The sequence below is a fragment of the Arvicola amphibius genome, chromosome 13 (assembly GCF_903992535.2).
Source record: "Arvicola amphibius chromosome 13, mArvAmp1.2, whole genome shotgun sequence".
NCBI classification, from domain to species: domain Eukaryota; kingdom Metazoa; phylum Chordata; class Mammalia; order Rodentia; family Cricetidae; genus Arvicola; species Arvicola amphibius.
In genome coordinates this window covers 52953875-52967599 of record NC_052059.1, presented here as the reverse complement: position 1 = coordinate 52967599, position 13725 = coordinate 52953875, and the positions used below count along the sequence as shown (strand labels likewise).

The 13725-nt window shown below is 39.8% G+C and overlaps 1 protein-coding gene across 1 annotated transcript in view; it reads left to right on the top strand.

The window, feature by feature from the left end:
* Positions 1–13725, top strand: part of Sacs (sacsin molecular chaperone) — a 71583-nt gene extending 57858 nt beyond the window's left edge. Inside the window, exon 9 of the mRNA XM_038310453.1 lies at positions 947–13725. Coding sequence (XP_038166381.1) covers positions 947–12504 — 11558 coding nt within the window. The 3' untranslated portion in view covers positions 12505–13725. The remainder of the gene's footprint in view (positions 1–946) is intronic.

Below are 13725 nucleotides of genomic sequence, written 5' to 3'. Positions count from 1 at the left end.
GTTTTCTATTTTGTTGTTACTGATGTTAAATATCAAAAATACTCTGATATACGAAATATACTTTAAAAATGTTAATTTTAGGCAATCTGTATGATAAGCAACTGTTCCCTGAAGGAGGCGAAATTCTATTACTCTCCTAGTTTGCAATCATCCAGAAATAGAGTTGTTTTGCCGGGAAGAAATACCTGCCCTGTCGGCAACACCCCACAAGTTTAGTCTGTTTGCCCTGAAGCTTTTCTACAAAATCCCTGGTTCTACAGAGCACACTTTAATAAAATCAGCCTTGGCCAAACTGTAGCTGTGCTCGTATAGAACAGTCTGTGAAGAGCCTCATCCCCATTGCTTTTCCAGGTGAGCGAGTTCAAACTCTGAGACGTTAGCTGACGCCCAGTTGCATATCTGGTTAGAGAGGCTAATAAGAAATTCTACAAGGGCCATTGCAACCTGCATTTTAGAAAGGGTTAGCTGCTAAAACGGAAACTGCAGCCCGTGCTGAGTTTGAGCCTTCTCTTCCTATGCAGTCATGCAGGCGAGGTGCCGGAAGTACTCGACAACTCCCAGAGGCATTTGTATTGGGCCTGCTTATCAATGTTTACATGTTAAATGAAAAAAAAATACGTAAATTTTATTTGCATTTTGTTTGGGACTTTTACTTGTGGACAACTAAGCATTACACATTGTTTTTCATGTTGACTCCATCTGCAGAACACTATATCCCTTTGAATATGTATTTTATGAATTTTTTAAATAAAATAAGCCTTTGTGTAGAAAATGGCCTCTTTTAGAGGTTATTATAAGCATTATTTTCTGTATAGACTATCATTTTAAAACTACTTTAGTTATACTGAATTTTTGCATTTTCTTAAAACTACTTCCTAGTACCTTCTTAAAAGTGAGACCAGAAGAACTTAGAGTTGTGCGTAACATTTCTGTGTGTGGTTTACAGGAAGACCGTGTACTCAGCTGCAGCTTCTAAATCCAGAGCGATTTGCACGTCTTGTTAAGGAAGTAATGAATACATTCTGGCCCGGCAGAGATTTGGTGGTTCAGTGGTATCCATTCAGTGAAGACAAGCACCACCCGTCCATTTCATGGCTTAAAATGGTTTGGAAGAATCTCTACATACATTTTGCAGAGGATTTGGCTTTATTTGATGAGATGCCACTTATCCCCAGAACTACACTGGAGGAAGATCAGACGTGTGTGGAACTCATTAGACTCAGGATCCCATCAGTAGTCATTTTAGATGACGAAACTGGAGCTCAGCTTCCAGAATTCTTAGCAGATATTGTACAGAAACTTGGGGGGATTGTCCTAAAAAGGTTAGATACCTCTATTCAGCATCCTCTTGTTAAAAAATACATCCATTCGCCACTACCGAGTGCCATTTTGCAGATAATGGAGAAGATACCACTGCAGAAGTTATGTAACCAAGTAGCATCGTTACTTCCAACCCACAAAGATGCTCTAAGAAAGTTTTTGGCCAGCTTGACTGATACCAGTGAAAAAGAGAAAAGAATAATTCAAGAATTGACAATATTCAAAAGAATTAATCACTCATCTGATCAAGGGATTTCTTCTTACACTAAATTAAAAGGATGTAAAGTTTTGGATCATACTGCCAAACTTCCAGCAGATCTGCGACTGTCTCTTTCTGTAATAGATAGTAGTGATGAAGCTACCATTCGTTTGGCAAACATGTTGAAAATTGAAAAGTTAAACACTACAAGCTGTTTAAAGTTTGTTTTAAAAGATATTGAAAATGCATTTTATACCCAGGAAGAAGTAACACATCTTATGCTGTGGATCCTTGAGAATCTATCCTCTCTTAAAAATGAGAATCCGAATGTACTTGATTGGTTGATGCCACTAAAATTTATTCATATGCCACAGGAGCGTGTGGTAGCAGCCAGTGAACTCTTTGATCCTGATATAGAAGTACTAAAGGATCTCTTTTATAATGAAGAAGAAGCCTGTTTCCCACCTGCAGTTTTTACCTCACCAGATATCCTTCACTCTTTGAGACAGATTGGTTTAAAAAATGAAGCCAGCCTAAAAGAGAAAGATGTTGTGCAAGTGGCAAAAAAAATTGAAGCATTACAGGTCAGTTCCTGTCAGAATCAGGATATGCTCCTAAAGAAAGCCAAAACCCTCTTACTAGTCTTGAATAAAAACCATACACTCTTACAGTCTTCTGAAGGGAAGGTGACACTGAAGAAAATAAAATGGGTTCCAGCCTACAAGGAAAGGCCTCCAAATTATCCAGGTTCCTTAGTCTGGAAAGGGGACCTCTGTAATCTTTGTGCACCTCCAGATATGTGTGATGCAGCACATGCAGTTCTAGTGGGCTCCTCACTTCCTCTTGTTGAAAGTGTCCATGTAAACTTGGAGAAGGCTCTAGGCATCTTCACAAAGCCTAGCATCAGTGCTGTCTTAAAACACTTTAAAATTGTTGTTGACTGGTATACATCAAAAACCTTCAGTGATGAAGATTACTATCAGTTCCAACATATTTTGCTTGAAATTTATGGGTTCATGCATGATCATCTGAATGAAGGCAAGGATTCTTTTAAAGCCTTGAAATTTCCATGGGTTTGGACTGGCAAAAATTTTTGTCCTCTTGTTCAGGCTGTGATAAAACCAATCCATGATCTGGATCTTCAGCCTTATTTATATAATGTGCCTAAAACCATGGCAAAATTCCACCAGCTGTTTAAGGCCTGTGGCTCAATAGAAGAGTTGACATCAGATCATATTTCCATGGTCATTCAGAAGGTTTATCTAGCAAGTGACCAAGAGTTGAGTGACCAAGAAGGTAAACAAAACCTTCATCTTATGTTGAATATTATGCGATGGCTGTATAGCAACCAGATTCCAGCAAGCCCTAATACACCAGTTCCCATCTATCATAGCAAAAATCCTTCCAAACTTGTCATGAAGCCAATTCATGAATGCTGTTATTGTGATATCAAAGTTGATGACCTCAATGACTTACTTGAAGATTCAGTGGAACCAATCATTTTGGTACATGAAGACATACCCATGAAAACTGCAGAGTGGCTAAAAGTTCCCTGCCTTAGTACAAGACTGATCAACCCTGAAAACATGGGGTTTGAGCAGTCAGGACAAAGAGAGCCTCTTACTGTAAGGATTAAAAATATTTTGGAAGAATACCCTTCTGTGTCAGATATTTTTAAAGAGCTGCTTCAAAATGCCGATGATGCAAATGCTACAGAATGCAGTTTCATGATTGATATGAGAAGAAATATGGACATCAGAGAGAATCTCCTAGACCCAGGGATGGCAGCTTGCCATGGACCTGCTTTGTGGTCATTCAACAATTCTGAATTCTCAGATTCGGATTTTATAAACATAACCAGATTAGGAGAATCTTTAAAAAGGGGAGAAGTTGACAAAGTTGGAAAATTTGGTCTTGGATTTAATTCAGTGTACCACATCACTGACATCCCCATCATTATGAGCCGAGAATTTATGATTATGTTTGATCCAAACATAAATCATATCAGTAAACACATAAAAGATAGATCTAATCCTGGAATCAAAATTAATTGGAGTAAACAGCAGAAAAGACTTAGGAAATTTCCGAATCAGTTCAAACCATTTATAGATGTATTTGGCTGTCAGTTACCTTTGGCTGTAGAGGCCCCTTACAGCTACAATGGAACTCTTTTCCGGCTGTCCTTTAGAACACAACAGGAAGCAAAAGTGAGTGAAGTCAGCAGTACCTGTTATAACACTGCAGATATTTACTCCCTAGTGGATGAATTTAGCCTTTGCGGGCACAGACTTATCATTTTCACCCAGAGTGTAAACTCAATGTACCTGAAATACTTGAAGATAGAAGAAACAAACCCTAGCCTAGCACAAGACACAATAATAATTAAGAAAAAAGCCTGCTCCTCCAAAGCATTGAGTGCACCAGCTTTGAGTGTTTTAAAAGAAGCTGCTAAACTCATGAAGACTTGTAGCAGCAGCAACAAAAAACTTCCCACCGATGTGCCAAAATCATCTTGCATTCTTCAGATCACAGTTGAAGAATTCCACCATGTGTTTAGGAGAATTGCTGACTTACAGTCACCACTGTTTAGAGGTCCAGATGATGACCCAGCTACTCTCTTTGAAATGGCTAAGTCTGGCCAATCAAAAAAGCCATCAGATGAGTTGCCACAAAAGACGGTAGATTGCACTACATGGCTTATATGCACCTGCATGGATACAGGGGAGGCTCTGAAGTTTTCCCTGAATGAAAGTGGAAAAAGACTGGGGCTGGTTCCTTGTGGGGCAGTAGGCGTCCTTTTGCATGAGACCCAGGAGCAGAAGTGGTCCGTGAAACCACACATAGGAGAGGTGTTTTGCTATTTACCTCTACGAATAAAAACAGGGTTGCCAATTCACATCAATGGGTGCTTTGCTGTAACTTCAAATAGGAAAGAAATCTGGAAGACAGATACAAAAGGGCGATGGAATACCACATTCATGAGGCACGTCATTGTGAAAGCTTACTTACAAGCACTCAGTGTCTTACGGGACCTAGCCACTGGTGGTGAGTTGATTGATTATACTTACTATGCTGTGTGGCCTGATCCTGATCTAGTTCATGATGACTTTTCTGTGATTTGTCAAGGATTTTATGAAGACATAGCTCATGGGAAGGGGAAGGAATTGACCAGAGTCTTTTCTGATGGTTCTACTTGGGTTTCCATGAAGAATGTGAGATTTCTAGATGACTCTATACTTCAAAGGAAAGATGTTGGTTCAGCAGCCTTCAAGATATTTCTGAAGTACCTCAAGAAAACAGGCTCCAAAAACCTCTGTGCTGTTGAGCTTCCTTCTTCAGTAAAGGCAGGATTTGAGGAGGCCGGCTGTAAACAAATACTGCTTGAAAATACATTTTCAGAGAAACAGTTTTTTTCAGAAGTCTTTTTCCCTAATATTCAGGAAATTGAAGCAGAATTGAGAGATCCTTTAATGATTTTTGTCCTAAATGAGAAACTTGATGAATTCTCAGGAATTCTTCGTGTTACCCCATGTGTTCCTTGCTCCTTGGAGGGCCATCCTTTGGTTTTGCCATCAAGACTGATCCACCCCGAAGGACGAGTTGCAAAGTTATTTGATACTAAAGATGGGAGGTTCCCTTATGGCTCTACACAGGATTACCTCAATCCTATTATTTTGATTAAGCTAGTTCAGTTAGGCATGGCAAAAGATGATATTTTGTGGGATGACATGCTTGAGCGTGCAGAGTCAGTAGCTGAGATTAATAAAAGTGACCATGCTGCTGCCTGTCTAAGGAGTAGTATTTTACTAAGCCTTATTGATGAGAAGCTAAAAATAAGAGATCCTAGAGCAAAGGATTTTGCTGCAAGATACCAAACAATTCCCTTCCTTCCATTTCTAACAAAGCCAGCGGGTTTTTCTTTAGAATGGAAAGGGAACAGTTTTAAGCCTGAAACCATGTTTGCAGCAACTGACCTTTATACAGCTGAATATCAAGATATAGTGTGTCTTTTGCAACCAATTCTCAATGAAAATTCCCATTCTTTTAGAGGGTGTGGTTCAGTGTCATTGGCTGTTAAAGAGTTTTTGGGTTTACTAAAGAAGCCAACAGTTGATCTGGTAATAAATCAGTTGAAGCAAGTTGCAAAGTCAGTTGATGACGGCATTACATTATATCAGGAGAACATCACCAATGCTTGCTACAAGTACCTCCATGAAGCAATGACGCAGAATGAAATGGCCAAGGCAACAATTATTGAAAAGCTAAAACCATTTCATTTCATTCTGGTTGAGAATGTATATGTGGGGTCAGAAAAAGTTTCTTTCCATTTGAATTTTGAAGCAGCACCATATCTCTATCAGTTACCTAACAAGTATAAAAATAATTTCCGTGAACTTTTTGAAAATGTGGGTGTGCGGCAGTCATTTACAGTTGAAGATTTTGCCCTAGTTTTAGAGACTATTGATCAAGAAAGAGGAAAAAAACAAATTACAGAAGAGAATTTTCAGCTTTGCCGACGAATCATCAGTGAAGGAATCTGGAGTCTCATTAGAGAAAAGAGACAAGAATTCTGTGAGAAAAATTATGGAAAAATATTACTGCCAGATACTAATCTTCTGCTTCTCCCTGCTAAGTCATTATGCTATAATGACTGTCCCTGGATAAAAGTAAAGGATTCTACGGTTAAGTACTGCCATGCTGACATACCCCGGGAAGTGGCTGTAAAACTAGGAGCAATACCAAAGAGACACAAAGCCTTAGAAAGATATGCCTCCAACATCTGTTTCACAGCTCTGGGTACAGAATTTGGGCAGAAAGAAAAACTGACCAGCAGAATTAAGAGCATACTCAATGCCTATCCTTCAGAAAAGGAAATGCTGAAAGAGCTTCTTCAAAATGCTGATGATGCAAAGGCCACAGAAATCTGCTTTGTCTTTGATCCCAGGCAGCATCCTGTTGACCGAATATTTGATGATAAGTGGGCCCCACTGCAAGGGCCAGCACTGTGTGTGTACAACAACCAGCCATTTACAGAAGATGATGTTAGAGGAATTCAGAATCTTGGGAAAGGCACCAAAGAAGGAAATCCTTGCAAAACGGGACAATATGGAATTGGGTTCAATTCTGTGTATCACATTACAGACTGCCCTTCTTTTATTTCTGGCAATGATATCCTGTGTATTTTTGATCCCCATGCCAGATATGCACCAGGAGCCACATCAGTTAGTCCTGGACGCATGTTCAGAGATTTGGATGCAGACTTTAGAACCCAGTTCTCAGATGTTCTGGATCTTTACTTGGGAAACCACTTTAAACTGGACAATTGTACAATGTTTAGATTTCCTCTGCGTAATGCAGAAATGGCACAAGTTTCAGAAATATCCTCAGTTCCATCCTCAGACAGAATGGTCCAGAATCTTTTAGACAAACTGCGCTCTGATGGGGCAGAACTTCTGATGTTTCTCAATCACATGGAAAAAATATCTATTTGTGAAATAGATAAAGCCACAGGAGGTTTGAATGTGCTCTATTCAGTAAAAGGCAAGATCACTGATGGAGACCGATTGAAAAGGAAGCAATTTCATGCATCTGTAATTGATAGTGTTAGTAAAAAGAGGCAGCTCAAGGACATTCCAGTTCAACAGATAACCTACACTGTGGACACTGAGGACTCTGAGGGCAATCTGACCACATGGCTGATCTGCAATAGATCAGGGTTTTCAAGTATGGACAAAGTGTCTAAGAGTGTTATATCGGCTCATAAGAACCAAGATATCACTCTCTTTCCACGTGGTGGAGTAGCTGCCTGCGTTACACACAACTATAAAAAGCCCCACAGGGCTTTCTGCTTTCTGCCTCTGTCTTTGGAGACAGGCCTGCCATTTCATGTAAATGGCCACTTTGCTCTAGATTCAGCCAGAAGAAACTTGTGGCGTGATGATAATGGGGTTGGTGTCCGAAGTGACTGGAATAATAGTTTAATGACAGCATTAATAGCTCCTGCATATGTTGAATTACTAATCCAGTTAAAAAAACGGTATTTCCCTGGTTCTGACCCAACATTGTCAGTTTTACAGAACACACCCATTCATGTTGTAAAGGACACATTGAAGAAGTTTCTGTCCTTCTTTCCAGTTAACAGGCTTGATCTGCAGCCAGATTTATATTGCTTAGTAAAAGCACTTTACAGTTGCATCCATGAAGACATGAAACGCCTTTTACCTGTTGTTCGTGCTCCAAATATTGATGGCTCTGATTTGCACTCTGCAGTCATAATTACTTGGATCAATATGTCTACTTTGAATAAAACTAGACCATTTTTTGATAACTTGCTACAGGACGAATTACAACACCTTAAAAATGCAGATTATAACATCACAACTCGAAAAACAGTTGCAGAGAATGTCTACAGACTAAAGCACCTGCTTTTAGAAATCGGTTTCAACTTGGTTTATAACTGTGACGAAACTGCTAATCTTTACCACTGCCTCATAGACGCAGATATTCCTGTTAGCTATGTGACTCCTGCTGATGTCAGGTCCTTCTTAATGACTTTCTCTTCTCCCGATACTAATTGCCATATCGGGAAGCTGCCTTGTCGTCTCCAGCAAACAAACCTAAAGCTCTTTCATAGTTTAAAACTGTTAGTTGATTACTGTTTTAAAGATGCTGAAGAAAATGAGTTTGAAGTTGAGGGACTGCCCCTGCTCATCACATTGGACAGTGTTTTGCAGGTTTTTGATAGTAAAAGACCCAAGTTCCTAACAACATACCATGAATTAATTCCATCACGTAAAGACTTGTTTATGAATACCTTATACTTGAAATACAGTAGCGTTTTGTTGAACTGCAAAGTTGCAAAAGTGTTTGATATTTCCAGCTTTGCTGACTTGCTCTCTTCTGTATTGCCTCGTGAATATAAGACCAAAAACTGTGCAAAATGGAAAGACAATTTTGCCAGTGAATCTTGGCTTAAGAATGCTTGGCATTTTATCAGTGAATCTGTAAGTGTGGCAGAAGATCAGGAAGAACCAAAGCCAGCATTTGATGTCATTGTTGACATCCTCAAAGACTGGGCATTGCTTCCAGGAACAAAGTTCACTGTGTCATCCAATCAGCTTGTGGTTCCCGAAGGAGATGTGCTGATTCCCCTGAGCCTCATGCACATCGCCGTTTTCCCAAATGCTCAGAGCGATAAGGTTTTCCACGCTCTCATGAAAGCTGGCTGTATTCAGCTTGCTTTGAACAAAATCTGCTCTAAAGACAGTGCATTAGTTCCTGTGTTGTCATGTCACACAGCAAACATCGATAGCCCCACAAGCATCCTGAAGGCTGTACATTATATGGTTCAAACTTCAACATTTAAAACTGAAAAACTAGTGGAAAATGACTTTGAAGCACTTTTGATGTATTTCAACTGTAATTTGAGTCACTTGATGTCACAAGACGATATAAAAATTTTAAAGTCCCTCCCATGCTACAAATCAATCAGTGGCCGCTATATGAGCATTGCCAAATTTGGAACATGCTATGTGCTTACCAAAAGCATCCCTTCAGCTGAAGTGGAAAAGTGGACACAGTCATCAACATCTGCCTTCCTTGAGGAAAAGGTGCATCTAAAAGACCTGTACGAGGTTCTCGGCTGTGTGCCCGTGGATGACCTGGAGGTGTATCTGAAACACCTTCTGCCAAAAATTGAAAATCTCTCTTACGATGCAAAATTAGAGCACTTGATCTATCTGAAGAATAGATTGTCAAGCATCGAGGAGCTGTCAGAGATTAAAGAACAACTTTTTGACAAGCTGGAAAGTTTATTGATTATCCATGATGCCAACAATCGACTCAAACAAGCAAAACATTTCTATGATAGAACTGTGAGAGTTTTTGAAGTTATGCTTCCTGAAAAATTGTTTATTCCTAAAGAGTTCTTTAAAAAACTGGAACAAGTAATTAAACCTAAAAATCAAGTTACGTTTATGACATCCTGGGTGGAATTCTTGAGAAATGTTGGACTAAAGTACGTGCTTTCCCAGCAGCAGCTGTTACAGTTTGCCAAGGAAATCAGTGTGAGGGCAAACACAGAAAACTGGTCTAAAGAAACACTGCAGAGTACAGTTGACATCCTTCTCCATCACATATTCCAAGAACGAATGGATTTGTTATCTGGAAATTTTCTGAAGGAACTGTCCTTAATACCATTCTTGTGTCCTGAACGGGCCCCTGCTGAATACATTCGGTTTCACCCTCAGTACCAGGAGGTAAATGGGACACTTCCTCTCATAAAGTTCAATGGAGCACAGGTGAACCCAAAGTTCAAGCAGTGTGATGTGCTCCAGCTGCTGTGGACCTCCTGCCCCATTCTTCCAGAGAAAGCCACACCCTTGAGCATCAAAGAACAAGAAGGCAGTGACCTTGGCCCACAGGAACAGCTTGAACAAGTTTTAAATATGCTTAATGTTAACTTGGACCCCCCTCTTGATAAGGTCATTAATAATTGCAGAAACATATGCAACATAACAACTTTGGATGAGGAAATGGTAAAAACTAGAGCAAAGGTCTTGAGGAGCATATATGAATTTCTCAGTGCAGAAAAACGGGAGTTCCGTTTTCAGCTTCGGGGTGTTGCTTTTGTGATGGTCGAAGATGGCTGGAAACTTCTGAAGCCTGAGGAAGTAGTGATAAACCTGGAATATGAAGCTGATTTTAAGCCCTATTTGTACAAACTGCCTTTAGAGCTTGGCACATTTCATCAGCTGTTCAAACATTTAGGCACTGAAGATATTATTTCAACTAAGCAATATGTTGAAGTATTGAGCCGCATATTCAAAAACTCGGAAGGAAAGCAGTTAGATCCTAATGAAATGCGCACAGTTAAGAGAGTGGTTTCTGGTCTGTTCAAGAGTCTACAAAATGATTCAGTCAAGGTGAGAAGTGATCTGGAGAATGCCCGGGACCTCGCACTCTACCTGCCAAGCCAGGATGGTAGGTTGGTGAAGTCAAGTATCTTGGTGTTTGACGATGCACCACACTATAAAAGTAGAATCCAAGGCAATATTGGTGTGCAAATGCTAGTTGATCTTAGCCAGTGCTACTTAGGGAAAGACCACGGATTCCACACTAAGCTGATCATGCTTTTTCCTCAAAAACTTCGACCTCGTCTGCTGAGCAGTATACTTGAAGAGCAGCTCGATGAAGAGACTCCCAAAGTGTGCCAGTTTGGAGCATTGTGTTCTCTTCAGGGAAGACTGCAACTTCTATTGTCTTCAGAGCAGTTCATCACAGGACTCATTAGAATCATGAAGCATGAAAATGATAATGCTTTTCTGGCCAATGAAGAAAAAGCCATCAGACTTTGCAAAGCTCTAAGAGAAGGGCTGAAAGTGTCCTGTTTTGAAAAGCTTCAGACAACATTAAGGGTTAAAGGTTTTAATCCTATTCCCCATAGCAGGAGTGAAACCTTTGCTTTTCTGAAGCGATTTGGCAATGCAGTCATCTTGCTCTACATCCAGCATTCAGACAGTAAAGACATTAACTTCCTGCTAGCCTTAGCAATGACACTTAAATCAGCAACTGACAACTTGATTTCTGACACGTCGTATTTAATTGCTATGCTGGGATGCAACGACATTTACAGGATCAGTGAGAAACTTGACAGTTTAGGGGTAAAATATGACTCTTCTGAGCCATCAAAACTGGAACTTCCTATGCCTGGCACACCAATACCTGCCGAGATCCATTATACACTGCTTATGGATCCAATGAATGTTTTTTATCCTGGAGAATATGTGGGATACCTTGTGGATGCAGAAGGTGGTGATATCTATGGGTCATACCAGCCAACATACACGTATGCAATTATTGTGCAAGAAGTTGAAAGAGAAGATACTGACAATACTAGCTTCCTAGGAAAGATCTATCAGATTGATATTGGCTACAGTGAGTATAAGATAGTCAGCTCTCTTGATCTGTACAAGTTCTCAAGGCCTGACGAAAGCTCTCAAAGCAGAGACAGTGCCCCCACCACACCAACAAGCCCCACAGAGTTTCTGACTCCTGGTCTCAGAAGCATTCCTCCTCTTTTTCCTGGCAGAGAGAGCCACAAGTCTCCCTCCTCCAAACACCACTCCCCTAAAAAGCTCAAGGTGAATGCTTTACCAGAAATCTTAAAAGAAGTGACATCAGTGGTAGAGCAAGCTTGGAAGCTTCCAGAATCAGAACGAAAAAAGATCATTAGACGGTTGTATTTGAAGTGGCACCCTGACAAAAACCCAGAGAATCATGACATTGCTAATGAAGTTTTCAAACATCTGCAGAATGAAATCAACAGATTAGAAAAACAGGCTTTTCTAGATCAAAATGCAGACAGAGCTTCAAGAAGAACATTTTCAACCTCTGCATCCCGTTTTCAGTCAGATAAGTACTCATTTCAAAGATTTTATACTTCGTGGAATCAAGAAGCCACAAGTCATAAATCTGAAAGGCAACAGCAAAGTAAAGAAAAATGCCCTCCTTCTGCTGGACAGACATACTCTCAAAGGTTCTTTGTCCCTCCCACCTTCAAGTCTGTGGGCAATCCAGTGGAAGCCCGGAGATGGCTAAGACAAGCCAGAGCTAACTTCTCAGCTGCCAGGAATGACCTTCACAAGAATGCCAATGAATGGGTGTGCTTCAAGTGCTACCTCTCCACCAAGTTAGCTTTGATTGCAGCTGACTATGCCGTCAGGGGGAAATCTGATAAAGATGTAAAGCCAACGGCACTTGCACAGAAGATAGAGGAGTACAGCCAACAGCTGGAAGGACTGACAAACGATGTGCACACATTGGAAGCTTATGGTGTAGACAGCCTAAAAACTAGATATCCTGATTTGCTTCCTTTCCCACAGATCCCTAACGACAGGTTCACGTCTGAGGTTGCCATGAGAGTGATGGAATGTACAGCATGTATCATCATAAAACTTGAAAATTTTATACAACAAAAGGTATGAAAGTATTTAAAGAAAAAAATCAGAGCCAGATCTTGAATGTGTTATAGCACAACTATGAATTTCTGTACTTCATTCAGCTTCATTGTCAGTGTTTGGTAATTGAGAAGCACACAAGAGTGTTCTGGAAACGTTCGGAAGCTGTATGACTCCTCACAGAAACCTTAGCAGAGTTGAAAGCTGACTTTGAAGGTGATGATGACCTGCAGAGTTCCTAGGTGTGTCTGAGCAGTTGGGTGGGGCATTACTGAACTGCACTTTATCTAACCAAAGCTTAGCAGTTTGTTAGATAAGAGTCTACTCACCGGTTAGGAGAAAGTTAATTTTATGTCTTTAAACACGTTTTGAAGTAGGTAAGGAAACACTGGACATACTGATTCGGACATATGAGGGGAGTTAGGTCTCTGGGGCTTATCACTTTCTAAGTGGACACTTCTAGATACATTATTTCTTATCAGCTGGGTCTGATTGTGAATTTGTTGCTGTTTCACATCTTGAGTTGTACATTTAGAAATGGTACAGTATTTAATCCTGACTATTACTTGACAAAGAGTATGAAGATGGTCACTGGAGTGCGCTGGGTGCACTTTACATCTTTATTTTGATTTTTTTATACCTTGTGTTTGCAGGCTTCCTGATTCATGAAGATAACTTATGGAAATCTCAGAGTGCTGGCTCCTGCTATTAGATATTGTTTCTAAAACTGCTTACCAACATGACATTTATCAAAAGAACATTGACATTATGTTTTGTGTACATATTTCCCAAAAATGTCATAATTTGTATAGTGTGACTGAACAGGATGCAATCTTTTGTTGTCTAAAGGTGCTGCAGTGAAAACCCCTTTTCAATATGGCACTTAGTGGGAATTTAAAAATTTTTACTTTAAGTACATTAAAATTGCTGAAATAATCATTAAGGTGATATACAGTAGTTTACAAAGGAAATTATCAGTGTGTACTGTCCCCCACGAATGACTGGGAATTGACATTTAATTTTCATGATGTTCAAAAGTCCTAACATACATATTTAGTATTCTTTTGCATAATGTCAAAGAAAGGAAATAATAGCTTATATAAGTGCACTGGCTGTAAATGATGCTAAATATATTTTATGCAATTAAGGGCTTACATACAGAACATGTTAGTTTTTTTTAACTTCATTTGTAATAAGGAATGTTAATTGCTTCTGGATGTGAATCATGAATATTTTCTGCTGTTAATA